Genomic DNA, 23,146 nt, shown 5'->3' with positions numbered 1-23,146 from the left:
GGTACGTCACGTTCTTTCTCCCATCGTCCCTTAGAACACAGAGTTGTAGGGTACCGACGGCTGTTGACGAAAACGTTGATGTTGAGAGTACGGATCGGTCTCTTGGAGCTTATAGTGATGCGTCTGTCCATAGTGCATTGCTTGCTGGGGAGTCGGCGATGTAGGACAAACGTACAAGAGGCCAGAGGCATCCTTGGAAGGATTGGCGTTGCTTGTGGGAGCGAACGCGTCGTTCTCAGGTGTGATTGGCGGAGTAATGTAACCATTGGTCATAGTACGCGGGCAATGGGATTTCTGGGGCGTAGCAAGCCCAATCTCACCTTCATACGGCTTAGAATCCTCCGCACGGTCCGTCGGAGGTGTAGGAGGGTTGTAGCTCTTGGTAACGGTGCTCTGACGGGCCAGAAACTGCTCCAAGATCTTCGATACCCGTGAATAATGGGCAGATGAGTACTTCCTGGCGAGAACGTGCGATGGTTGAAACAAATGCTGGGATAAGTTCACCAAAGTCAAAGAGTCATAATTGGATGCCCAATCATTATGCGAAGCTTGGGGCCGGTTGAGAATGCATCTTGACAGTGCTAATGCGGCACGCGAAAGATCTGCCGAAAGCTTGGAAACGAATTCCCTATGGAAGAGTGCTATTTCCAGGATATAAAGGGCAAGATGTTCCACCTCTGGGTCATATGGGGTATCCATGACTGCGACTTGCAGGAACCCATCGACGGTTGGATGACCAATCGACCAGCCAAGGGTCTGGAGCACGTGCCATTCCATTTGTACGAACATGTCGTCGTCGTAAAGAGAGCAGCACATCGACTTCAGCTCCTTGATGGTCGGGACACGCTCTTTCTTGTCGCTGTATTTCGCGGCGATAAGCAGTGCAGCGCATCCCACCAGCTGATAATGTCTCTTATAGACAACTCGCTTCGAACAGTAACGATCTAAGAGGTTGACGGTCAAAAACAAAGTCCCCGGAAGCAACTGAAACGCAGCATGGGCTTCAATTAAGAAATCGAGAAGGTAGGGCCGCATAAACCACTGGATCTCAGTTTGGATGTCAATTGAGTCAACGTCCGGCAATGTTGCGGACTGTTACAGCTGGAATTAGAAAAACCTTGCAGCATCACGTGTCCCAGGGTTGGCAATACTCACATCCATCAGATGCATATGAGCAATGATATCCTCCTGGTATTCCTCACGCACGGCTTTTGTCATCTCATCTCCCATCGCATACTGGCGTTCACGGGCGATTATCTTGGCATGCTCTTTGGGACAGACTCGGGAAGGCTGATAGTCGTTGTCATAAGACTCCACGAAGTAAGAATCACAAGACCGGATATTAGACGTGCCATATCGCTGGTACGCCATCTTGTCCTGGTTAGGATGATCGAAGTTTCAATTGTGAAGACGCTCCGCGTGGCTTCGAGGTGAGAATTAGTGCAATAGTAAAAGAGTGTAAGGGGGAAACGGCACAATTAAATCAAGTGTAAAGGAGCGAAGATTAGTTGGAATAATTATTAAGGATTGAGGAATGGTGCAGACGATAATCCGCGCCACTTTGACAAGATTGAATCGCCAGGGTCTGTTGGGGAAGAGCTTTCATTCAAAAGTCAACAATTGAGGTCAAATGTAGTTCGAAGTGTAGAGACACAAGTAAGGGTAAGGGGACTAGTAAATGAGCAAAAACCTACTCAGTGCGGCGTCTTATCAACTAGATATTTCGCAACCTTCCAAGAACAACTGCCAAGACATGTAGGTGTTTGAAGTTCGGCTTATAGACTTGGTGAAAGCCGTACTGAGGTTCAAAGTGAACGACGAGCTAACGTCTCCACCTTCTTTGTGACCACGGATCCGCCCTTGATCCGACAATGTGGTTGAAAGAGCAGTGAGCTTGGCCCTACTCAAGTATCAGCGGACCTGCGAGAAGCACCGCTCCGTGGCAACCTGCATTGGATTGAGTCGGGAGGTACACACTCTTCGGCTTGAACACTACTCAGTAGTGAAAGGTCACCGGGTATAACCGACTCCGATGAGTTTCAATGTATTGGTGATTGGATCTACAATGAGAGGCCGGTGTTAGTTTGGGTGTCAGATTCTAAAATAATGAAAAGCAAAGAGTGAAAAAAAAAAAAAAAAAAGAACATATAAAGCGGCGTGGTAGCTGAGAGTCATGAAAAGAGCAAAATGTTATCATTCGGGTAAACCCCAGCATTTCGGGCCAAGTTTAAGGAAAGTGAGAGGTATGGCTATTCGGTTCACGATTGCTTTGGGGTTTGTGCTCGGCAGATTTCATGTTATGAAGCTCGGTACGATCCCGGGGCACATATTGGTGTACACAGCCCGCAATTGCATGTAAAGGTACATGAAGCTATAGCGGTTCTCACGGATGTGATCTCGCCCCAAAAACAAAAAAAAAAAAAAGAAAAAAAAGGAAGAATTGGACTCTTATGGTAGCTCGATGAATCCCAAAGATTTTATGTAGACCGATACGCGTATATTTCCCATTGCGATGGCTCCAGGGCCGTATAATGCTTGGGGTGGCAATTGGCAGTAACGAAGGGGTCAAAAAGGAGGCGAATGACGAAAAGATCTTACCAGGAGAGAAACAAGCACCAAGGGAAGCCTCAATTGCGAGCCACAGCCTTCTAGCGTGTCCCTTTCTCGTGCTGGTATTCCAAGGGCGAAGTACCGTAGAGTTCACAGGATTGAGTCTCCGTGGAAAGGGGGAAGAGGCGAGGAGATGGAGGTGCCGGGAGCGATTGGGGGAGGGAAACGGCGAGGTGAAGTCGAAGAGAGGATTGGACGCAGGCTCGACTTTTCTATAGGGGCAGAGGAACGAAAGAGAGGCTTAATGGGTGGGAGACGAGAGTCAACCACGGCTGAATATATGTGGTTGACGGTAACTCTACCACGAGACCAATGCACCCGCACTCCCCAGACGTTTGACGGGAAGAGGAGAAACGAGAGTCGGAGAGGAGAGGAAGAGGAGAGAGAGATTGAGTTGGAGAGAGAAGGGGAGGGAAAGGGGCGAAAGAGGAATTCTCTCTCCTGAAGGGTTGGGAGGAGGGAAGAAGAAGAAAGAAGAGAGCGTGCAGGATGGATCTGAGTTCAAAGGCTCCCATTCCCAGACTAGTCGAATGGGGTTGGAGGCTCCCCTTTGGTTTTGTTCGACGAGTGGGCTGAGGGACTGATTGGCTGGCGCCCATTACACACCGGTTTTGGCACCGCCGGCAAAGCTCCTGCGAGCGTAAGGGGTACGCTAATCCATTGGTATCCAAGGCGTACGTTACTTCCGTAAGGTAAGTTTCGACCTCTGTGGCCGTAAGGAGTACGGAGCACTGCTGTAACTACGGAACTCCAGCCCAGAGCCTTTCAGGACAGTCCACCGTCCAGTTTCGAAAGCTCCTCGCCGGCCTTAATGGCAACTGTCTCAAGTGTGCAGTGGCTGTTTGATTTGCCCTTGAGCATACATACATACACACACATACATAGAAGCCCTGTCTCGAGGATTCCCACCCCCTTCTTCGGCTCAAAACTTCTTTGTATGGGAGCTAGGCTTGAGCCAAGTGTCAGGTACCCTCGACCTCCTTTCGGTCAAAGATTAGACGGAAACGGACGTGTATCGAGGTATGGGAATGCCGTGACAAGAAGCGTTTGTCCGTACGTATTGTAAGTAAGCGAATCCTGGAAAAAGACCTCGCGACCCAGGAACGCCGACTTTCAGAGACAAGCTGAAATTTTGGGGCCACTCACGGCACTTTGCTTGGCTGCTTAGTACGCCAGGCCCTCCCCTAAAAGCCTCGCTTCGTATTATTTGTGTTTGAGAAGGGAAGACTTATGTTACATGGGCTGCATGTCAACGCTCAAAGATCTTGTGGCGCTGAACCCTGCTTTCTCTTGGAATTGATTTCGTGCCAACTCCACGCATCATAATATCGCAGAAGATGAAAGGTTCGACGGGAGCCAGAATGCATGCTGCTGTGCCCCGGCTTTCTCTTCTAACTACGTGTGGCTGCACAAGTGACAAAGAAGACAACCTTAAGACGTGCCTCGTCCCAGGTATCCTTCACGTGTGTTTTCGAGGTGAGCAAAGTCAAGTAAATCTCTTGCTCTCGACCCAGAAGCTCCTGTTCCAGGTCGCGGAGCTACGATTTACTCTGGAGAAGCACGCGTCTCCGTTGCTTTTCGTCGAGATCGTAACCGTATCTTGATACAGGCAATTCGGCTGAGGAAATGGGCAATGGCTCTGTATTGTACCGTACCAAAGGCGCTGAGAATAAAATACAGGTTGTAATTTACCCACGCTTGACCTTCACCGTTTGCTCCGCGACTCAAATCTGGCGGGTTGCGAAGATGTTACTCCCCGCGACTCCGCCGTCTTGAACTCGCGTCTCTGAGGAAGATGCCGATGATGACAGGATTGCCGACAAATGCTTCAAATACCATGGATCTTAAAACTAGCAATCGTAGAAGGTCAAGAAGAGGGAAAAAGGTCCCCTCGAAGGCGGCTGTCTTCTGGTCCTACAAAGTGGCTCCCTCCAACAGAAAATTTCTTCGACACTGGGGCAGAATAATAACCAGAAGCGTAACAGTCAGTACCTTGTTCAGCGGAATTGCCGGTAAGGTTGCTCGGGTACGGAAAAAGTATCCATAGATTTTTCTTTTTCCTTCTTTTTGTTTTTTGAGAGACGTACGGAGTATAAACCAAGCTCTCCCTCGCTGTGAGAAAATGCTACATAACACCATCTTTACGGCCAGTTCTCCGCCGAGAATATTATTTAATAATAGGAAAAAGAAAAGCAGATTCGCAACAAAGACAGGGCCCGGGGGTGAGGGATCTTCGTCATCGCGTTTGCTGATGTGCCAGAAAAGAATAGTTTTGTGTCTCCCCCGACGGGCCATTACATGCTTGATCCATTTGTTTCGTTAACGTTGATTTCGGAAGGGATCGATTTTGGGAATGGGATCTCCGTCTTCTGGGCTTGTTAACGCCGGAAGATTAAGTAAGGGTTGCAGACACAGAGCACCGAGAGCGAGAGCTCCCGGAATCTCAGACATCTCTTATTGATCTAGAACAACGTGGCCTTTTGAGAACTGTGGCCCTTGAGAAACAATCTTTGAATGAATCCCGTGTACATTAAATTTAACCTCAACTGAAGACCGTGGATGTTTGTTGAAGGGAGCCGTGGTTCCAGGAAGTTTCAAACGCCCCTTATGTCCCAATTCTCAAATTTCCTTTTTACTCTCCGGCTAACGTTGCAACCTGGTTGGCTAGTGGGGGATTTGGCACCGCGAAAAAACGACATCTTATTTGCCAATAAGCGCCGCTCAGGTGTATCCTGTCCAATCAAGATTTGGCGAGTTTTCAAATAAATTACCACGCAAAGCTCCTCAGCCTTGTGGCGGCTGAGTGAACAATTCCTCAACGAAAAATGCTGGATGTCGGCAATCGATTGGGCGGTTGTCCATATTTGACGCCCAAGTTTCTGCGATAACCTCGTTTCTTTGATAAGAACTCATACACGCCACCATACGTGAAAAGACCGCTGCGTACATTGCCTAGCACAACCCAGGCGGGAAAGACCTTCGGGCGACAAGGCGGATGAACGTTCTAGGACCCCGAGTTCCGCCCAAAATCCCCACCCGAAAAGAAAATTTTTCTCAAGGGAAAGAGAACCAAAGATAGTAGCTTTCATTCTACTCCGTAGGGTCTGGAATACACTCAGCCAATTCTCTTTTTATTTTTTTTTGGTGGTGAGAGACATCCCGGTGCTCCTACAAGGCCCGGAGTACGTATGATAGTTTGTTACGGAGTGCAAAACACTCAGTACAGTGTGGGGGTAGGTGTGACCGATCACAGAGATGGGATATACGTCGCAATGCTGCAGCATGTTCAGAATAGTAGACATCTATCTGCCCAATTTCATTTAATTCATCTCAATCTTCAAGGTAGCTTTGCGACTACAACTTGTCTTTTTTAACTGATTTGTCATTTTCGTAGCTGAGATGCTTAAACTGACCGAGTCGGGCTCATGGTTGGGCGGGAGCCCCCCTAATGGCCCGCGGCTTGTCGTCATAGTGCAGCTATTGTTTAACGTTCGTTGTACTGGGTAGCTGCCATGAGTCAGCCCTGATAGCTCAGTGGTAGTAGCGCTTGACTTGTAATCAAGAGGTCCGCGGTTCAATCCCGCGTCGGGGCAAGAATCCAAGGTTTTCTATTTTTCCCCCTCTCTTTTTTTTTGAAGAGCATTTTTGAGATCGGCATCATATGTTCTTCTCTCGAACGCCAAACTTGCCGCTGTGCCACCCCGTGGTCTCTGGCTAAGCTCGGTGACCGGGACGACGGGAGGAACTCTCACAAGTCTATGATGCTAAGACCCTCAAGCGAGGACACTTGATTTTCTCCAATGAAACACGCGACATTGCTCGAATTTCCTTGGCTTGTCCAAACCACGTGTATCGACGCGTACTGATTGGAGCGTCCACCACCTCCCCATCGCGTTTATTCTGTCGATCTGTTCGCAAATGACAGGCTAGTCGACATTCTGGAGTTTCATGGAACTCATACCCTGGATAGGAGGTGTCCGATGTATTTCCACACAGGCATTAATTTGCCATTGTATTACCGTACGGGTTCAGTATGTAATGGCGTAATGTAAACTCATACCAACACCAGGACAGTACGGTTCTCAACTACTCCGTACGCTCTTGAAGATATCCAGAACCCCTTTAAGAGACCACTGAGAGCCCGTTTCTACGGCGCTTCGATAGAGAAGTACACTATGAGGCGGTGAACGGGAGAATATATATATATATGGCCGCGATAACAACTTTACTTTGGAAATGAACGCGACAGCCGTGTTTATCGCTCAGATTATGGCTCAATTCTTAACGCCCTTAGACTTCCGCTGAACCACGGGGTAATCAGGCCGCTGTTCCTTAAATCGAGATTTCTTGTCTGCGAGACCAAGTCGCGAACGTGTCAACCCGCAATCCTGGGTAGAAAACAATCAGAATCCTAGACGCGGGACTGGGGCCTAGACTAAGAATAACAACAGCGTTCTGCCCGGACCCTGCATCAAGCTTGTTTTACCACAGTGCTAAACTATCGAACCTCCCGACAATAATCGTGGTAAAAGCACCTCCGCGCTTCCTCCTCTTCCAAAAACAGGCAGGTAGTTACAGGATGCTAAGATTGGCAGAGTACGAAGTTGTACACACATACGTAGTTAGTCCGTCACAGCTGGAACTGGCATAGTATTTTAGAGCCAACCATCATGACACTGGCCTTGGCTTGTTTCATGCTCCCTTTTAACGGCAGCTGAGGAGAGACGGAGGCGGTTGAGTAAACTTCCTGTTCAGCGTTTCAACTTCGATAGTGCTGAGGTTCGTCAATGGCATCCAAACGAAATACCGAATAATGGTGCCGTCTTGTCCGAGATTCGCAGGTATGGATTCAAATCGTTGACGAAGCTGAACACTCCTCTTGACTCCTGCTTGCGCAGGCATCAGCGACCAGTTACCCCTTTTCTCTCGAATGCAGCCCACGCAAAAGGACCTGTCCGGGACAACCCGTCTGTGGAACATCTGATGTCAAGAGGAATTGAAGCCAATGAGCGTATTCAGAACTCTTCATCGGCGCATCATTGCCAATCAGCTTGTGAGGATCCTCCGCGGCTCTCACCAATGATGATCGCCACTTAATTGCCCCCCCATTACGGAGTACCTCAACTCGCCATCAATTCTGCACTGATCGGGATGCATTGGCATTATCTCCTTTCTCCGTCCTGCGTCCACCTCTCGTGGCCGTGTAACATCATTCTGCATCCTTGCAATAAATCCAGGCTTTGTGGAGCTGAATGGACGGGGTAAACCAAGGAGAGGGGAAAAGCTCCTTTGGGGAATGCTCGGTTAGCTCCTGAACTCTTTTCAGCCCCCCCCCCTGAACCCTCTCTCTGACGTGGCAATCCCGAACCTCCCTGAGACCAATAAATCCCACGATCTCCACGATCTCTCAGCCTTGAACGTGCAAAAAGGGCTAAGGCATTCATGGCCCTGTAACTCCGCATGCCCTTCCTTGGTCTCTTGCATAGCTAATGCAGCGCACGTTGAAGAGTAATACCCTGCGCACGGCTCTGACTGGCACCAAGGATATGCACGATGATTGACGACTTTTATGCTCCCGTGCATCGTCAGGCCTGTGACGAGAGTCCGTGGCCAAGGGCCCCCATCAGCATGAAGCGGCAAAATATCCCGACCGGAGGGGAACAGCCCAGATGCTGACCGATGCGAGGTCGTACTCCGCGCAGTGGCAACTTTTGAAGTGGGTTTTCAATCGTTGTCTTTGCAGCCACTTACACACGGTGTTATCAGCCAGGCCGATGATGGATAACTCGGGGCGATCGCGGGACCTCCAGCGATGCACGATGATGTGTATTATTTCGTACATCACCATAAGGCTAACCCCACACTTTTATGATCAAATTGCTACCCTGTTTGAGTGGTCCAGTTAACTCTTGTGAAGGCGCCCGGCTTTGAGGACTCCCATCTCGTTCGATCTAAACTTCTGAAGTCCTTACTCCTCTCAAGATACTTACCTCCCTATCAATACTTTTAAACCAAACCATGAGCACCGATCCCATTGTGGACGACAGCATAGCCTCTACTTTCGCCACATGTCCGTTTCTCCGTGCTACAAGCATAGGAAAGAGTTGTTTGCTACCTGCAAAATTCGTATAATTATCAGTCGCTAATGCGGACGTTCGCTGCCCCGTTTTTCCCCTCGGTGGCCTCTCCGTCAACCGCAGCAGCGCTGTACCCCAAGCGTCTTCAGAGCTCACCCCAATCTCAAATCTACATATCGCTTGGCTTTTGCTTGCATTTTGGCCAGGGGAGGTTCAGCTGTGTCACCGCTCCTGCTTCCCGGCATTTACTCACACCCATCCGCCGGCTTTTGCGGGCGGGTGTGCAATGTTTAAGCCGCAGACAATAGCACGTTTTTCATGGCATGCAGCGGCATGGGTGGGTATTCGCACGGTAGGTCCCTTATAGCAGATTCCCGGAGGCGGTGAAAGGTCCAGAGATTGATATTCGAGCACAAATATGGCCAGGCCGGCTGTCCCTCTTTTATTTGGCGGTACAATAGCGGCTCGGATTGTAGCAAATACTCTTTGGACGGAGGACATCTTTCCATTCTCTAGACAGGGAAGCCCCTGGTTTCTCGTGCAATAGTGTTCTTTTAGTCATAGATAGTTTAATGGCTGGGAAGAGAAGAGGAGCTCGGTACTCCGTACATTCCACCGCCATCTGCAGACAGCCTTGGTTTGCCCTCCAGAGAAATCCGCAAATTGGGCGGTGATCCCGCAGACGGAAAGTATTGCCGGGAAAACGCCAAATCACGTGATCAACCGTTCTCGGGAAAAATTTCCGTCTTCGAAGCTCCGTGTATCAGCAGCGACGGGGGGAAAAAAAAAATAATAATTCGGCGAACGAGCGAAAAAGAGTGCTACAGACAGCGCTGCTATTCCCCGCGCAGTAAACGGATACCGGTACCCATGGCCCCCTAGGGCCTCATCAGGAGGTATGGCTACTCCCCCCAAAAGAAATGAAAGTGGAAAAAATTCAATATGGTGTCTCCATCGGTTAGTACTGACACCTCCCGTTTTCTCCCAGCTAAGCATGGACATCCACCGGTGTCGCTTCGTGCCATACAACCCGCAGGCGATCAACGCGCTCGCGTTCTCACACCCACCATCAACGGAGCTGCAAGGTCGTGGAGTCCCGACGTTGCGACTGGCGATTGGCCGTGCCAACGGTGACATCGAGCTCTGGAATCCAAGTAAAGGAACTTGGTTCCAAGAGACCATTCTGCGCGGTGGGAAGGACCGGAGCATCGAAGGTCTTGCGTGGACGGTTGACCCGGGCGAGAAGGATTCCGAGGGCAATGATCTCCCCGGTAAGCTACGGCTCTTTAGCATCGGGTATTCCAGCGTTGTGACGGAATGGGACCTTGAGAAGGGTCGCCCGGCGAGACATTCGAGCGGGAATTATGGCGAAATTTGGTGTTTGGCAGCGCAGCCTAGATGGGAATCGAGAAACAAGAAGAAAGATGGGAAACAGTTGCCTCCGGCGGAGGGAGAGTATATGGGACAGCATCTTGCAGTGGGATGTGCGGATGGGGCAATTGTAATATTGTCTACTGCTGATGGGGATCTTAAATATCTCCGCACGATGAGGCCTTCGACCAAAAAGTCGCGTGTTCTTAATATCACCTTTCAGAACCGGAATACCATCGTCGCCGCCTATGCCGATAGCTCCATTCGGATATTCGATATCCGCAGCGGCAAACTCCTTCGCACCGTCACTCTCGGGAAGGGACCAAACAAGGCAGTGAAAGAGCTTCTAGTCTGGTCCGTGAAATGCTTACCCGACGGAACAATTGTATCGGGCGATTCTGCTGGTGAAGTGCGTTTTTGGGACTCTAAGAATTATTCTTTAATTCAACGGATACAGAGCCATCAGGCAGATGTGCTTGACATCGCTGTTAGTGCGGACGGGGAATCGGTCGTCAGTGCTGGCGCAGATCAACGAACGGCCGTTTACAGACTGAAGGCTCCCGAGAAAGGAGCGAAAACTAGGCGCTGGGTTGAAGTCATGCACCGTCGATACCATACCCATGACGTCAAAGCACTCGCGGTCTACGAAACGAAGGACATCAGTGTCTTCGTCTCCGGAGGTATACACACCCAGTCCTGATTGGCATAACCGATGGTATGGAATCTAATGTTTATATCTCTCTCCCAGGTCTGGACACCGTGCCGGTTGTGGTTCCGCTACGAAGTATCGGAAAGGAGCTACATAGAAAACTCCCGAGCCTTCCTCAATCACCACCCCTATCATCATCCCCTTCATCGCGGCTGCTAATGGGCTGGTGGGATCGCGAAGTCAATATATGGCGTGTGTCCCAGCCGTCCAAATCGCTCGAATCCCAACAACACCGACTCGTTGCAAAAGTTCTCTTTCAGGTAAACAGCCACCATGGATGGAAAGCTTTTTTTTTTTTTTTTTTTTTTTTTTTTTTTGCAGTACTGACCGTATCTCAGGGTGAAGAGAATCTAACTTCTGCGGCCCTTTCATCCGATGGGAAACTTCTTGTGGCAGCCTCCGTCTCGCAAATCAAAGCTTTCTGCTTATCTCCCAGAGAAGACGGGGACAAACCAGGCCTCCAGGTCAATAAACTCGAGATTCCTTTCGAGATTTCAAAATGGGGAGCGAAGGAGATAGCGATTTCGCCAGATAGCAAATGGCTCTGCTTTGTACGATCAGATAACGTTATTTGTATGGCCAGGATCGACATCGATCCAGAAATCCCGGGCCGTCCTCAGATACTTCCTGGAATAAGCAAATTGCGTCGCGCACAGCGAAATGTGCAGCGTGGAAAACTACACCATGGATCCCTTGGTGCGTACGACCGGACAATACGGTGTATTGCCTTCTCCAGTGACAGTAATATTGTGGCATGCGGTGATCTTGCAGGCTTTGTGGATGCATGGGTGTTAGAAGACAAGTCAAACTTATTGACAAACGGTCAAATTCCCGAAAAGGCTGCCGATTCTAAGCTATCTGATGATGATTCTTCCGACGAAGAGGCCGGCAGTACAAATACCTACGGCCAACGCTGGATTGTTCCTCGTTTTGACTCGCCTATACCCCGGCTTAAGTCGGGAGTCCTATTAATGACGTTCCGCCCTTCATATGAATCGCAGTCCAAACATCTCACAAATGGTGTCACATCCAACAGCTCTCCTTCTCACAACCTCTCCATCGGTGATGATAGATTAGTGGTTTTGACCACCGAACATCACATCTCCGAATTCAATGTACTCGAGGGCAAACTTACAGGTTGGTCTCGAAGAAACCCTAAATCATATCTACCAAAGGATTTCACTATCGTCAAGGACAGGGCTATGGGAGCACTTTGGGATAAAAAGGGGACCAGCGAACGTCTATGGTTATATGGACCGAGCTGGCTTTGGATGTTTGACTTAGCACAGGACTTCCCCGCCCCTGCGGAACCCGACAACGAAGAGAAAGCCGTTGCAGCAATAAACAACGATAGCACGACTGAGCCCTCCCCATCAAAGAAGCGAAAGAGAGGAGAGACCAAGGAGAGCAAAACAAGACAGCCCAACTCCGGCGCTGGAGATAGAGTGCCTTATTGGCAGGATAATATCGGCCTAGGAAGAAAGATGCGCAAGGTGATCGGGGACGATGGAGAAACAGCTCAGTGGATACCGATTGACCTGAAGAAGCCTGCCGACCCAGCCCAGATGGGTGACGAAGCAGCCGATCACTATGAGGAGCCTAGCAAATCCATCCTGGCCGAATTTCGGCGGGAGCCACAGGGCGATGGGTCGGGCTCGCAAGAGGAAAATGGTGAGTGGCAGCAGCAGCAGCAGCTTGATGAAGGAACGTCGGCCATTAGGCCCCAATCCTCCTCCAACTTGCCTAATGGTACGACCCCAACCCAAGTAGCTTTTGCAGTCGTTATCCCTACCAAAGCTAAACATGACGTCGTTCAAGAAGCATCCGAAGCGAACGACCATGATGTCGAAGGAACGACGGCGGACCTTCAAGTGCAGGAAGTACCCGGTTCAGAGTCGAAAGCAGAGTCTAGAACGAAACATCGCCGCAGTCGTAACCCTCGCCGGTGGTGGCATACGTTCAAATATCGTGAGATACTCGGGATCGTGCCGTTGGGTCAAGGATTCACCGCTGGAGACGCGGCTGGGGCTTCATGGGCCAATGAGGGAATGGGGGGATTGGAGGTCGCAGTAGTGGAGCGGCCGATGTGGGATGTGGCGCTGCCTGGACGATATGTTAGAGACTACGAATGAGTGGCAGGAGGTTTCACCCATTTCCGGTGTCGACGGGTGTTTGTACCCATAATCCTTCCTTATCTACCTCCAGAGGGCACTGCTATCTTCGAATCCTCGGATCTTTTTGTTCCCGACTGGCTCTCATTGCGCATGGCGTTTCCTCGATAGGCAAAATGGGTCGGTTTGAGTGTTTCTTGGATGTCGCGAAACTACATGTATCTAGACATCTATATCTAGTTTTCCAAGATCCGAAATTTAATGCAGCCTTTCTGAGCATTGCTTGTTTCAACCTCGTGCCAAAACATACATAGGATGAACAGTCCTAAAAATTGTTCGCATATCACACAGGTTTTGCAAATGAAATTAAACATTCCGCAGCACCCATGCTTAAAAAGTGTAGCTACTCTCGCAGCCACCACCAAACTTACCGGCTTTGACAAAGTTCTAGATATTTCAGATACCCCTTATCGGCTATCTCTCTCTCCCGTCCTCTCTCTCTCGTGGGGGTCAACGAACAGTAGGGAACTTGAATGATGATCAGAAGCTCCAAGTCAAGCGTCCTGAGTTACCTGGCAAGCTATCCCGACAAGTGATATATATCCGATTATTGTTGCCTGATATTGATATCCTCAGGGGCTGTCATATCGGCAAGCATCGCTCTGCACTGATAGTTGAGAATGAAGAGGGCCGCTTTCTACCATCTTCCCTCTGTTTTTAGGATGAAGATGTTTTCAGTGAAACAGCGAAGTCAAAAAGGTTATCAGGGATTTGGTCTTTATGTGCTCTGTTAGGTACATTTTTCATGGATGCGAAACTTATGCTCCCAACATGGCTGGCTACTTCAGACAAGGGAAAAAATAAAATAAAAAATAGAAAAAGGAAAGGAAGAATACAAGATCTAGAACCGCTATGCTGGACGAAGTTATGCAATATTTATTAGAAACCAAATGTTGCGAAGACATTCCTTTTGCAAAAGAAAAGAAGTCCATAAGTGCTGATTCTGACCATAACTGTTCAAAGAATATGCAAAAGAACCGCAGGTTTCTTCTAGGGTGGAGCCACGCAAAATAAGCTTGGCCGTCAAGAACGAGGGAAATGGCTAATTTAACGACATCCGTATAAGTGGAGAAAAGAGATTTACTTCGGCTTTTTTTTTTTTAAAAAAAAAACAAATTATTTTATTGAGAACGCATCTCCCTGCACGCTGGTAGCTTATCCATCCCTGTCCTTTCTCTTGCCCAAACGGCGGACGGAGGAAGATCAGAGTTCTAGGTTGTAAAAGTCGGTCTTCAAATACTTGCATGGAGGGATCTGCATAGTTCAAATCCTTCAATTCAGAACTACCCTGAGAGGTCGATATGGCAGCCCTAAACTAAGCACAGACACCTCCCTTTTTGCGGGCATCCAATCCATTTTATCTCATCGTCCCCAAAAACTTTTTTTCAGAAAAGACAAAGACATCATGAGGCCAAGATAGATTAGACTAGGCTCACTGGGGATGACTGCGAAAATACTGATTTCATTCATGGGAAGATGTAAATACGTTTATGACTGTAATACTCGTATAATAATCACGAATAGGCCATGATTTCATAAAAGGAAGAGGGCAAAAGGGAGGCAATACTTCACCAAAAAAGAAAAAGGTAAAATGATCGGTAGGGAATTGGGAGGGAGGGAGAAAAAAGGAAAACGGCGAGGATTCAAACAGAGTTATCGGCGCGCACATATATTACCCGCAAAGCTTAAACTTGTCGTCCGTTCCCCGCTCCTATGGCGACAAGGTCAAGCTGCTGCAGCAAAAAATGGAATAATTGTCCCCAGTGTTGAGAATATTAATAGTAACAAAAGAAATATATATGCAGCGTAAATGCAGTTAGATAAACAAGAACAAAATTTTTTGAAGAGGACTGTTGGTATAGGTGCGTATATCAAAAAAAAAAAAAAAAAAAAAAAAAAAAAAAAAAAAAAGAGATGAAAAAGAGCTGAAAAAGGTTAAGAAGAATGTGAATGCATCCGGCACGGTACTATGATCCCCACGTTAAAAACAACGCCTAATATTTGACTCCCCCATTTGTCTGGACTGAGGCCATCAACGCCGGCAGAAATGTAAACAATATAAATAATATTTCCAAAGTCGCACCCAGAAATAGGTGGGTTTCCAGTGGATAAGAAGGGTTCATCAAGGTAAGAGGTAGGAAGAGTTCAAGCATCAGCGGGTGTGCTGGAGAGGTGAAAAAAAAAAAAAAAGGCTAACGTTCCGTGGCAATCGTATGAATCGTACGGTAGACATTTTACATGTCGTCAGGGAGATAATGGGAGCCATGAAGAGCAATGGCTATTACGATGTGTTACCGGTTCTCCCTTGACCTATCCGAGCGTGATCGTCTCGTCTCACCGGCTGGGCTAACCCACTCAACGGTACCATCAGCCGCGGTGACAGGAATCTTGATTTCGTCGGACCGGGAGTTGGCTGCGCTGTTCGGGAGAAGGTTGTTGATCTCAGAAGCGAGGGCCTGGACCATGTAGCCACGCAGCTCACGCTCCTCGCGTTCGTCTTCCTTCATTAATCGTCGTCGTTCTTCTTTCGATAGATTTTCTCTTCGCATTCGTCGAATCTCATGTATAATCCATAATAGAACTTCTTCCGGTGCCCGTGTCCGACTCAGGCCATGCTTTGCCGGGTTGCGAACGTATCTTCGGGTAACATCGGTCGCTCCGTCGTTTGAAAAGGCGATGCAGTACGCCATTTTCCGGTTCCAGCCTATTTATTGACTCTTGTCAGCCATACATATCGAATTATGCTCTTCATCTACAAAGGAAAAACGTACCTTCTGTATAAAGACGAGGATTGTCCCATGCCTCTTCACAGACGTCGACATGGATCCACCGTCGCTGATGCTCGGAATACACTTCGGTCCAAACATAGTCCTCTGAATTCCAGACCCATCTAACACGCCCACCCACAGCTCTACATAGCATACTGAAGCAGTTGGCCCATTCGCCAACACGTCCTCGCCTCGACTGTAATAGCGCCCAGACATCCGAGTATCGCGGAAACCGTTCATAGGCACCACAATTTGGTTCCGAACATTGATACAGCTCGACTCTGGTAGCGCCACGGGCTGTCTCATCGGGTGTTGGTGGCGTCATGCCCTGTGCGATTGTTGGGCTGTAGCATGCGGAGCAAGGAGGATTATTAACAAACTGGAAAAACGAGCGCTTGAACCATCTGTCAACAATGAAAGTTAGGACTGTTGTGGAAAAGAAAAGAAAAGAAAAGAAAAAGTTCTTGTGCATAAAGATAAGACGAAAAGTTACCTTAAGAGGGCTCTAATGACACAGTCCTGATACCCCCACGCGGGCTTAACGTTTTCACCTATACTAGCGGCCTCTGCCTGTAATATTTGTGATTCCTCCTCCGCTTCTGCATAGAGACGATCCAAGGGAATCAGGGCGAGGGCTTCGTCCAGTAAACCGGGGTTTTCGTATTTTACTGGAGTGACGGATAGGACATGGAGAAGATTTCTGAGTTTGATGGACGAAGGATCTTGTGGAGGCGACGGTACGATGGGGAAACTTCGAATGTTGGAATAGGAGGGTGGCTGGTACTGAGGGCGAGGCGAGGAGGGCTGGGTCGGGTGAAGCGAGGACGAGGGAGCAGGAGATGTGGATTGCGACCTTGAGCGCGCCTGCAGGGTGTTTAGCCGTCTCGTTCGAAGCAGCTGCTCAAACTGTTTTGTGAGTTCGTTGGCGTCGATCGAGGATCCAGGGCCTCGGACGACCCTGTGAGGGTGACGATCCGCCATTCCAACAAGAAGAGGAGGTGGGAGGAGGCTGGTCGTCTAAGAGAGGAATGACTCTCAGGACCGATCAGTCTGCCACCGTCGTGAGTGGGTGACACCCTTCTTCTTCAAGTTCTGATGTGATGTTCGGATGAGGCTGGACGAAAGGACCGGGAAGATGTGGTCTAGTTGAGTGTCGAGGGTCGGGGCGGTGAGAGGAACAAGAAGACGAGGAACGACGACGACGACGACAACGACGATGATGATGCAGATGCAGATGGGCAGAGGTTGACAATGGACGATGAGATGGAAGAATCTGTGTGATTAGGAAGTATGGCTTGAGAGAATGCGCAGTCGCAAGTCGGGATGCACAGCCAACCTGCAAGTCGGCGCTAGTGGAGTATTAATGGCGACGACCAAAGCATATAAAGGGAGAGAAAAAAAAGAGAGAACGACAAGAAGAAGACTAGAGAGGCAGACCGGAGAGAGAAGAAGAAAGGGAAGAGAGAGATGAGAGAGAGGGAGAGAGTGAGAAAGAGAAAAAAAGGAAGCGTGGAAAAAAAAATCGGCCTACGTGGATGGTGGAAGCGAGGCTCCGATCGGGGGGGAGAAGAGGAGGGAATGGGATGGTTCGTTGAAGATGACAGTGGAGGGAGGTTGACGTTTGACCATACGAATGATCACTGTTACTTACACGTCCCGGGGGGGAAGATTGTTACCGTTCTCGGCGTACCTTTCGCTGGTTCCCATGAGGCAAAAAATACCCGGCTGCAGGGCTAGCTAGGACGAGCCAAGGCCCGTCTGAAATGGGAATACACCCGCCAAGCTGTCCCTCGGTAACGACATTACGCATCGATACCCGCCTGCTGACCCGCCCCGCGACCGCAGCAACAAGCGCACGACGGGCGGCGCATACGGGGTAATACCCACGATACGAGGCTGGCGGTTGCGTAACAAAACGGCGGGAGTGACGAATCCCCCAAAGGCGACTAAAACAAGAAAGGAAAGGCAAAGGCGCGAGTTCTTGGCGGTGCGTCGTCAGCCTTTTTGTCATCCTTTTTTTTCGCTTCTTCCACCAATAACGCCGCCTTTGCGCTGCCCGCCGCCTCCGCGCTTGGCTGGCTGCTTGGTTGCTTGTTGCTGCTGGTTGCTTGCTGCTGCTTCTGCCCGTGGCTTGCGCTGGGAAATCTCATCTCGTCGTTCCCGCTTCCTCCACGAATGTGTGCATACATTTCATACTGTACTCCCTACACACACATATGTACGTGATAAGAGCGGGTACGGAGTACGGAGTAAACTGACTACGCAATGCTAATCGAACTGTTCATCGCAACGCGTCCCTCTCCCTCTCTCTCTCTCTCTCTCTCTCTTCACCAGGCGTAATTTGCCCCGTCCCAGAAACTTCTACCCCCCCAAGTCCTTTTTGCGTAACTTCACACGACCCGTAAGACACCGAAAATGTACATACTGGCGATCGAGCGTTCCTTTTTCTTGCTCTGTGGCCAATCGCGATTCAAACTAGCCTGTTGGTGCCCTCGTCTGGCGGGATGAAAAAGGGTTTTCTGCCTCTCATCCACATGGATCGTGTGTCAATCCGCGTCTTGACAACGGACCGCCGGATGATTCATCCTCTCTCTCCCCCGCAATGGTCCTCCCCTTCTACATAACATACAGAGTACGGAGTACTATTTACATTTGATTCATCCGTTGGTTGCCCTGTGGCCCATGGAACCCTAGCGACTCTTGAAGTCTTCAAAGCGTCTGATCTTTTTTTTTTTTTTTTTTTTTTTTTTTTTTTCCTTTATCCTGCTGCCGTGTGTATGCTCACGCGGCTGCCAGACGCAGAGACGATCATTGAAGGGAAAAAAACAAAAAAAAAAAAAAAAAAAAAAAAAAAAAAAAAAAAAGTGGAGAACTTCTTCTTTGGTCTGCTGCTAGAGGTCAATGCTTGCGAAGTGCACCTCGCGTCTGACGTGGGTTTGCTTCTTCACTTCACCTGCCGCCGCCGGTTGCGTGCCCACGACGCCGCGCTCGCTGGCCGCCAGTGTGGGAAGCTGGGGGTTGAATAGTGCTGATGACGCAGGACCGCGTGGCCTGGAGAGCAGCCGCGCCAATCGACTCGCTCCTCCGTTGGGACGAGCGTCAGGTCGGAAACATGTTTTCCCCTGCAAGCAACCGACGGGGCGGACCCAAGATATCCCCTTGGCGTGATGCTCACCAATGTTGAAACGGGGTAGAGGAGGAATGGGATGATGATAGCTGTTGGACCGTTGGTTCAAGGATCCTCTCACTCAAAACCCTTCCCCCCAAATGCAGCCCCCGTGAGCATTCTCCCAGGGGGGTGGCCTTTTTGCTCTCCTGGCGGCTGGCGTTGATAACAAAGCAGAGGTGCTCGGACTTGAACGTTGTTTTGTTCCGTCACAGCCTCCAGACAAGCCACCAACAGCGGCGATTACGTGGCTCTGTTCTGGGCCTCGCCGACGATCGCCCCAGAAATAGTGCCGGCCTAGGCTTGTTTGGGGCTAGCAGAAGCTTAACTAAGATATCTGCACCGGGGCGGAAATTAGACCGACGCCCAGAATTTCCCGAGCGTCAAACCCCCATTTCAACAGGATCGACCCCTAGGTCAGTTGCCTAACAGTCTTAACTGGGGGGGCCGCGAAAGCTTGGACTATGTTTGTACGGAGCATGTTATGTGTGGACAATGGAGTCCTCACGTACGGAGTACTCCGTACTAGTTGAAAGAATCGAGAACTGACGTCAAAACACCGCTTTCGCGGCGACTGCAAGATGTCAACCCTATGGCGACATGGTGTGAAAACTCCCGTCGAAGCTTTCTGAGGGCTGATCGTGGTTCTGGGCGTCCCGCGTCTAAACTCTCTTTCTCTGCTGGCGATGATATGGTGGCGAAGAGTGCCCTCCGTTCCGTGCATACAGGCCGACCTGCCTGCTGCCTGCAGGGTTTTCCTTTTTTTTTTTTTGTTTTTTTCCCCTTTTTTGGTTTGTTTCCGGGAAGCCGCGCATGTCATGAGCGACCTGTCACTGCCGAAACAACCGTACCTTCTGCTTGGATGCTGGTTTGTTAGCATTTTTGCCCTCCGATGTCATGGATGTACCTGCCTATTAGGTACGCTCAACCACCCCGCCGGGATCGTCGCGAGCATGGTTTTTCTGATTCCGGAAGGCGGGACACGGATGCTCGCTCCATGCTGGCGAACACACAAATCCCCTTCGCCCGTTCCATCGACGTTGCTCAGTGAGGACTTCTGTTCTGCATCGAGCACGCGTCTCCCCGTACAACAGGTAGTGTACGGACTGTTTATCCCCGCCGGCCCAGAGTGCTTAGGCAGCTTGATGAGAAACTGCATGCCCAACATACGCGCCATCACCCCTGGCACTCTGCCCTGGCTTTCGAGGCAGCACAGAGTATTACCTGCTATACTTTTGAATAGCCTTGGCTTCTAGTATTACGTTGATAGCACGCGCGGCCCGCCCCGACCCCCGGCATGCTCCCTCGTTTTGAAGTGATCTTTTCATTCCCCCCCCCCCGGGGGCCGTTTGCAGCAAAAAATGCTCGTTTTTTCGCATGCGCGTGTCCTGCGGATAGCGAGGGCTTTTTTTCGGAGGTTCGAGGAAGTGGGACCACGCTGGATACGTGCAAGTCGACCACTTCCCGGTGATTGCATTGTCAAGGGGTCGATGACATGGGGGAATCCTCCATATCTCACGTGGTTTATCTGGAGAAATACGCGACATCTCCGGAGTGGGAAAATATATATATATATACATTAACAATAAAATAAAGATCGGGCTGGACTGTTCCGGGATTCCGTTCTCCCTGGAGTTACGGCCGAGAGGGCAATACAGTACATAAGGAATGGATTTCCGTGTTCAGACCGTATTTGGAGGGGGATTACGTGTCGTTCCGGGGGGTGGGGGAGCAAATAACGTAGATGTTTTCATTCCCTTTACGATGCGCCCTTTGGCTGGGTGGGTTAACATGGGTAGGACAATTTTTGGGGGGGAGATGTCCTTTTTTTGGGTACGGTTTGAAGTGCGAAAAGCCTGCCTGACGTTCTGGGAAGGAATATGTAGGTGTCGACATGGTCATGTAAATGGTAGATAGAAGGCCCAAGTCCAGTCGTCAAATATCGGAAGTAAGGGCGAAAAAAGCACGTTGTTGCAATAGTCAAGGGACACCACCGTGATGAACGGACTTTAATTTCGGCGAATTATTCTACACCCTAGCCTACCTACTGCATCGATACCCCTTAGCCTCGTGAGCTTTGAAGAACAGAACCGCCTAGCCCGACACAATCATGAGATGAAATCATCGTTACTTTCTTACAAACAAACAGGCCCTAAATCACTGCCCGGGAGACTCTGAGACCAGCATGGTTGCACCCTTTCACAGCACCGCGAAAGCGGAGACGTAGCTCACAGAGCTATCCGTGACCGAGATACAATCCGAACTCCTCTCATACCGCACGAAATTGAACGCTCCTCGCATCAGATGCGTCTGCGCCTCATCACCAGCTTTGATATCCAGATCCCTCATATTCTCCTTGTCCTTACCCAGGACGAACTCGATCGCCGCCATGATGACTCCGATTGGGTGTCTTCCGCAGATCGTGTTTCCCGTGCTCTTGAGCGCGTCGAGGAAGGTCTGCGTGTGGCCCGACGCGATGGCCGACATGCACGCGATGTCGCAGGCCGAGATACTCTCGTGGATGCTAGGCACACCTGCGCCCCTTGGTAGCTGGTCGCCCGCACGCAGATACCGGCCCTTCGACATGCCGCTGATCTGGGGTCTCGCGGCGCCGAGCTTCAAGGCCTCCGACGGCTGAGGCAGAGCCGCGTAGGACAAGGGGAGAACTGGTCCCGGCGCCGGGGCGTCCGGGACGTAGTACGCGTAGGCGAACCGCAGACCCCAGTGGCAGAAATCCGAGGAGACGATGAAGGCGTTTTCCGGGTTTGCTAGGTACGGGGCTAGGATGCGGCCGAAGGCTTGTTCGGTGGGGGCGGATGTGCTGCCTACCATCATGGGCACGAGCTTGGGGTAGGACGCTGCTGGCTCGCCTGGGTACAGCCCTTGGAGCAAGTAGTGGATGTACGGAAGATGGAGCTCCAGGCTGTGCTCGGCTTCGTCGATGGCTTGGTTCATGGTGGTAAAGCGAACGGTGCCATTTTCCGTCCGGGTCGACAGTTCATCGATTATTTCTCTATCAAGAGGAAGTGGTTCTTGCGAGAGCGGGGTCGAGTAGGATGACAGTTCCGGCAACGCAATCTTGGAGAACGGGTGGTGATGAGAGGGTCCAAGGAGGAAGATGCGTTTCCTTTAAACATGACGCATCAGGTGTTAGCAAGGATACTTTAACCCCCTTTTTTTTTTTTTTTTTTTTGCCTTCTTTTTCCCTCGGTGGTTGGTGGGGAGGAGAAACGTTGTCTGGGATGGACACACTTACGCCTTGGATAGATCGAGGGATTTGTACGCGAAAGCTGCACAGGGGCCAGAGTAGGCGTATCCGGCATGTCTGGCAAGTGGATAAGTGATCAGCGCTTAAAGATATCTACAGCATATCTGGAAGAAGCTCACGGAGCGATGATGATCCTGGCACCAGCTACCGGTAGACTCCCTATCCCTTCAATCTCGTTCGGGACTCGGTTCATCCATTCGTCCAGTTGACGCGTCAACGTCGCGGCATTGTCGGAGTACCAAGAGCCTGCATGGGTGGCCTCTCGAGAAGGCATCGTTTCAATGTTAGGCGGGTGAAATCGGACTGCTTCTCGAGAAAATCTTTGCTGGCGTGTCGATGTTGGGATGGATAATATGTGTAGGTTGAGGGAACTTGGAAAGCTTCCAGAGTCGCTTGCCAACTTTAACCTAATGGTGGAGTAAAGCATGCAGTTGGCGGGGTAAGAGTGACGTTCGCTCGGCATGCCGAAACTCCGGAGCCCAGCGCGGCATGCCGAGAGAGATGGCAGTGGAGAAGACCATCAAGTTAGAAAACCCTCATTGTTCGTTGTTAACACGTCAAGCCAAGTTATGGAAGTACGATATTCCTCGGGACATGTCATCCCTCGATGGCTGCGTCTCTGGGGAAAAACAAGAGTCTCCACTCGCGCAGCTTCGTTAGAAATTGTCGATCGCTTTTGTTCGATGATCCCTGGTTGCGGCCGCGGTTAAAGGTCACGTGGGATCGTGCGATCGCTGCCTTCGTTCGGATTTAATACCGTAATTTTACACTTTATCTAGACTATTTTGGTTTAGGTTTGGATACGACGGAGGCTTTTTGTCCAATTAAAACTGATGGATTTCGAGTCATTACGGCAATTTGTATCGTCGCGTCCAAGACGCGCTTTGCGTCTTCGTCTTGCTCTGCCTGTTTCTCCAACGAGACACCACCGACTAACATCCCAATTGTATCAGTATACCCGCTGCCTTTTCTTATTTGGCGTTAGAGCAGTTTTCATACATCTCGA

At 50.0% G+C, this 23,146-nt stretch overlaps 5 protein-coding genes and 1 non-coding gene across 6 annotated transcripts; 2 read left to right on the top strand and 4 right to left on the bottom strand.

Moving 5' to 3' along the window:
- Positions 1 to 30: 30 nt before the first annotated feature.
- D8B26_004366 (uncharacterized protein) lies at positions 31 to 1,371 on the bottom strand (the record flags this gene model as incomplete). Its single annotated transcript, XM_003065165.2, has 2 exons — positions 31 to 1,092; positions 1,156 to 1,371. 2 exons carry the CDS (start codon positions 1,369 to 1,371, stop codon positions 31 to 33), a joined length of 1,278 nt encoding a protein of 425 aa, XP_003065211.1.
- A 4,759-nt stretch (positions 1,372 to 6,130) lies between these two features.
- Positions 6,131 to 6,203, top strand: D8B26_004365. The gene has a single exon. It is a non-coding gene; the product is annotated as a tRNA-Thr (tRNA).
- A 2,676-nt stretch (positions 6,204 to 8,879) lies between these two features.
- D8B26_004364 (uncharacterized protein) lies at positions 8,880 to 9,320 on the bottom strand. The gene has a single exon (XM_066124456.1). It carries the CDS (start codon positions 9,186 to 9,188, stop codon positions 8,937 to 8,939), a length of 252 nt encoding a protein of 83 aa, XP_065980537.1. The 5' UTR covers positions 9,189 to 9,320; the 3' UTR covers positions 8,880 to 8,936.
- Positions 9,321 to 9,462: 142 nt separating this feature from the next.
- On the top strand, positions 9,463 to 13,156 carry UTP4 (U3 small nucleolar RNA-associated protein). Its single transcript, XM_066124455.1, has 5 exons — positions 9,463 to 9,583; positions 9,676 to 10,738; positions 10,807 to 11,027; positions 11,106 to 12,516; positions 12,586 to 13,156. Exons 2-5 carry the CDS (start codon positions 9,682 to 9,684, stop codon positions 12,897 to 12,899), a joined length of 3,003 nt encoding a protein of 1,000 aa, XP_065980536.1. The 5' UTR covers positions 9,463 to 9,583; positions 9,676 to 9,681; the 3' UTR covers positions 12,900 to 13,156.
- Positions 13,157 to 14,857: 1,701 nt separating this feature from the next.
- On the bottom strand, positions 14,858 to 17,456 carry PNG1 (peptide-N4-(N-acetyl-beta- glucosaminyl)asparagine amidase). Its single transcript, XM_003065163.2, has 3 exons — positions 16,200 to 17,456; positions 15,710 to 16,110; positions 14,858 to 15,642 (listed from the first exon to the last, which is right to left on the bottom strand). The coding sequence occupies exons 1-3, from the start codon at positions 16,685 to 16,687 to the stop codon at positions 15,230 to 15,232; spliced, it is 1,302 nt and encodes a 433-aa protein (XP_003065209.2). The 5' UTR covers positions 16,688 to 17,456; the 3' UTR covers positions 14,858 to 15,229.
- Positions 17,457 to 20,277: 2,821 nt separating this feature from the next.
- D8B26_004361 (uncharacterized protein) lies at positions 20,278 to 22,694 on the bottom strand. The gene is made up of 3 exons (XM_003065162.2): positions 22,260 to 22,694; positions 22,129 to 22,197; positions 20,278 to 21,999 (listed from the first exon to the last, which is right to left on the bottom strand). Exons 1-3 carry the CDS (start codon positions 22,601 to 22,603, stop codon positions 21,072 to 21,074), a joined length of 1,341 nt encoding a protein of 446 aa, XP_003065208.2. The 5' UTR covers positions 22,604 to 22,694; the 3' UTR covers positions 20,278 to 21,071.
- Positions 22,695 to 23,146: the final 452 nt, after the last annotated feature.

The sequence above is a fragment of the Coccidioides posadasii genome, chromosome 2 (assembly GCF_018416015.2).
Source record: "Coccidioides posadasii str. Silveira chromosome 2, complete sequence".
Classification (NCBI taxonomy): Eukaryota; Fungi; Ascomycota; class Eurotiomycetes; order Onygenales; family Onygenaceae; genus Coccidioides; species Coccidioides posadasii.
The sequence above is the reverse complement of the archived record's forward strand: the minus strand, read 5'-3'. Positions and strand labels throughout refer to the sequence as shown.

Excerpts from the sequence above, each read along its gene's own strand:
- PNG1 (XM_003065163.2), bottom strand. The coding sequence starts at position 16,687 with ATGGCGGATCGTCACCCTCACAGGGTCGTCCGAGGCCCTGGATCCTCG. Across the intron at positions 16,111-16,199 it reads GTCATTAGAGCCCTCTTAAG|ATGGTTCAAGCGCTCGTTTT; the intron begins GTAACTTTTCGT and ends CATTGTTGACAG. Across the intron at positions 15,643-15,709 it reads TCCTCGTCTTTATACAGAAG|GCTGGAACCGGAAAATGGCG; the intron begins GTACGTTTTTCC and ends GTCAATAAATAG.
- D8B26_004361 (XM_003065162.2), bottom strand. The coding sequence starts at position 22,603 with ATGCCGAGCGAACGTCACTCTTACCCCGCCAACTGCATGCTTTACTCC. Across the intron at positions 22,198-22,259 it reads GCCAGGATCATCATCGCTCC|ACATGCCGGATACGCCTACT; the intron begins GTGAGCTTCTTC and ends TCCACTTGCCAG. Across the intron at positions 22,000-22,128 it reads TCCCTCGATCTATCCAAGGC|GAAACGCATCTTCCTCCTTG; the intron begins GTAAGTGTGTCC and ends TCATGTTTAAAG.
- UTP4 (XM_066124455.1), top strand. The coding sequence starts at position 9,682 with ATGGACATCCACCGGTGTCGCTTCGTGCCATACAACCCGCAGGCGATC. Across the intron at positions 10,739-10,806 it reads CAGTGTCTTCGTCTCCGGAG|GTCTGGACACCGTGCCGGTT; the intron begins GTATACACACCC and ends TCTCTCTCCCAG. Across the intron at positions 11,028-11,105 it reads TTGCAAAAGTTCTCTTTCAG|GGTGAAGAGAATCTAACTTC; the intron begins GTAAACAGCCAC and ends ACCGTATCTCAG.
- D8B26_004364 (XM_066124456.1), bottom strand. The coding sequence starts at position 9,188 with ATGTCCTCCGTCCAAAGAGTATTTGCTACAATCCGAGCCGCTATTGTA.